Source organism: Pterocles gutturalis, unplaced genomic scaffold (assembly GCF_000699245.1).
Source record: "Pterocles gutturalis isolate BGI_N339 unplaced genomic scaffold, ASM69924v1 Scaffold48056, whole genome shotgun sequence".
NCBI classification, from domain to species: Eukaryota; Metazoa; Chordata; class Aves; order Pterocliformes; family Pteroclidae; genus Pterocles; species Pterocles gutturalis.
In genome coordinates this window covers 1-2788 of record NW_010099544.1, presented here as the reverse complement: position 1 = coordinate 2788, position 2788 = coordinate 1, and the positions used below count along the sequence as shown (strand labels likewise).

Sequence of the window (2788 nt, the reverse complement as noted above, 5' to 3'; positions counted from 1 at the left end):
AACAAATGTATTCAACTCTTGAGGAAGAACAAATGAAGTTTTTCTAAAGTACAGAGAAGTACACTGTAGTTCAGCACAGAAGTGCTGTAATTTTAAGATGCACCGATATGCTGATACTTGTCAAATAAGTCAGCTATGATGTAGGCAACAGCTCCTATACACAGGGAGCTTGGGGCTGATAAAATAGGAAAGTTCAGCCTCCAATACTGCAGATTCTGACACACAGAATTACTTTGTTCCCAAAAATAAGTATACAGAGCAGCCCTTTAACGACTGCATTTTTTCTTGCGTGTTTTCAGTTTGCTTGCTGCATGTGTTCGGTTTAGATGCATTTTTTTCTTCTTCCATTTGGTTTGTTGGTTTACTTGGGTGAAGGAATGTAGAAGAGCAAACAAAATTTACTCCTAGGGCAGGATGTTTTAAATCTAACTAATCAATGTATGTTTTACCACATTTTTACCACAGATGCATATAAAAGACATTAATGCATTAATGGATCTATATTCACTATATCTTCAGAATTTTATATTCTATTAAATCTGCACATCAGGTGCACAGTTAAAGAAGTAAATAATTTACAAAAGCAAAATTAACTGTTTTTAACAGGAAAAAATACAGTATAGTTACACCATCAAAATGAAAACTTGCTCATCAAACACTATGTCTATAGAGACATACAGATGACACATTTCAACCACACAGTTTATTGATAATTTTTGTGTGTGTGTGACTACTAAATCAGAGCTGTCAATGCTTAAGTACATTTTAAATTACAAGCTTATCTTTACATTTTATACATGGCTAATTTTACAAATAGAACTTTATGATCAATTTGTCCAACTTACACATGTTGCTGAGCGAAAAGCCAACAATAAATACTTCCTTCTGAAAAATGCTTTAATATAACACCATTTTTAGAATTGTATGCAGATAAGTTATTAGTTATATTGCTGAACACACACTGCTTTCTGCTATATAATTATGTGGCTGCTTGGGATTGGCACATTTTCAGCTAGCCTACTTAGTACTAGTTTTATCTATCTTAGTTAAAGCTTACTAATACAAATATGCAGTGTAAGTTCAGGTGTATTATGTATATTTTTTAAACAGCCATGCATTTTGACATCTGTAGTAAAATACTTCCTCTTATTTCATTGCTCATGGACGTGGGAACCAGTCACCCATTTTCAGGATCCGCAAACTCTCCTCTTTAGTTAGTATTACTCCTCTCATACTTCAGCTTATTGCTGCTTTATAGAACTACTTGGATCATTGTCAGTGGAATGCAGCCACCGTTTGTTAACTAAGTTAATAGCATTTAGGGTTAAAATGTCATTTATAACACCATGAAATGAGTACCTTTATCCCAAAATGTTTTTTCTACTTGTATCAGAACACATTCTGCACAGATTAGACTGCAGTTTCTAAAGCAACTAAATTTGGAATATTTTACAATTCATTTGTAATTGTGATCCAAATACGGGAGATGAGATCCCCAGCGAGATCTTGCACTTTCTAAGGGCAACTCACCCATGGGAACAGTTCTGACTTCTGCAACCCCAAAGCATGCCAGTGTGACACTCAACAGTCCCTGCGCTTCTGAAGGCTGCGTTATTTCTTGACAACTCCTTTCAGTTCTGACTAAAATCGGAGCAGCTCTTCCCAGCCAAGGTAGACTCTGGCTGGAGAGGATACCCAAAGTACGGCGGCGACACCAGAAATCCCGACGGCTGGGTGAGGTGGACTGCGTGGGCCGCCTGGAAGCAGCCAGATGCATACGGCGGAGGTGGCGATGCCACAAGGCACCCTGGCTCTGCCCGGGGAAAGGAGAACCTGCGAACAGAGCCACCGGTCGAACTGGAACTTGTCGCAGTACTGGACTGCCTTGATGGCGTCCTGAAGCTCGTCGAGGCCAGGATCATGGGAAGAGTCTCGGTCTGATAGCTCCGCAGAGAAAATCGTATTGGTTGCAATGGTTGTTTAGGTCTTAAACATGTGCAACAGTAAACCGCTACCAGAGAGCCCACGATAATGAAGGCAATAAATATTGATCCAACAATGAGGAATGGAATGTAGATTGGTTCTGGGAGAAGAAAGAACAGGAAAAGCCACGCACATTAGCCTACTGAAGCAACAGGTCTGCTGTGTAGAAATAAACTCCACAGCATTTATGAAGCCTCACATTATTTCAATCCCGCTAACGCTGAGCTGCTCACAAGACAGAGCTTCCAACTATGATAATTAGAACAAAACTAAAGTTAAATCCTGTATGTACCAGCCAAAATTCTCTCTGTTGCGAGTTTTAAGTTACCAATGGTAAAAGCTGTCTACGCTGTAGACTGTTTGCTGCTTCTAATTAGGTTTCGCTCAAGACACACTCCTCTCCCGCTCCTTCACCCCCAAAAACTGTTTGGGCTGTCCAATGTAACAGCTCCAATCTGCAGGTGAAGCTCAAATCCCGCAGATGCCGTTAAGTCTCTTTCACTCGTAAGGTGGAAAATAAGCGCAAAATGTGTGACTTGGGAAACTAGTCTCCGTGTGCGCTGCCGGATTTCTTTTGTTTGAAAACCTGACGGCGCCTCGCACCGCGGGGTTGCGCCTGCAGATCACCGGAGCCCAGTCCCACCTCCGGTTAAAACAAAGTCAGTTAAACAGCCCCAACTAAGCTTCCCGATGCAAAATTAAAATACAAGCACGCCTTCCAGTTTGGATGGATCCCGCTGCTGGAGTCTCTTTTAACCGTGGAGTCAGGACACCCAGCGCAAACCCGGGCGCCCGCTCTGGCCCC

The 2788-nt window shown here is 41.4% G+C and overlaps 1 protein-coding gene across 1 annotated transcript; it reads right to left on the bottom strand.

The window, feature by feature from the left end:
- Positions 1–1631: 1631 nt before the first annotated feature.
- On the bottom strand, positions 1632–2083 carry SHISA3 (shisa family member 3; the record flags this gene model as incomplete). Its single annotated transcript, XM_010076570.1, has 1 exon — positions 1632–2083. A coding segment is annotated over one exon (452 nt), but the record flags the coding sequence as incomplete, so codon positions are not given.
- Between the last annotated feature and the right edge of the window lie 705 nt (positions 2084–2788).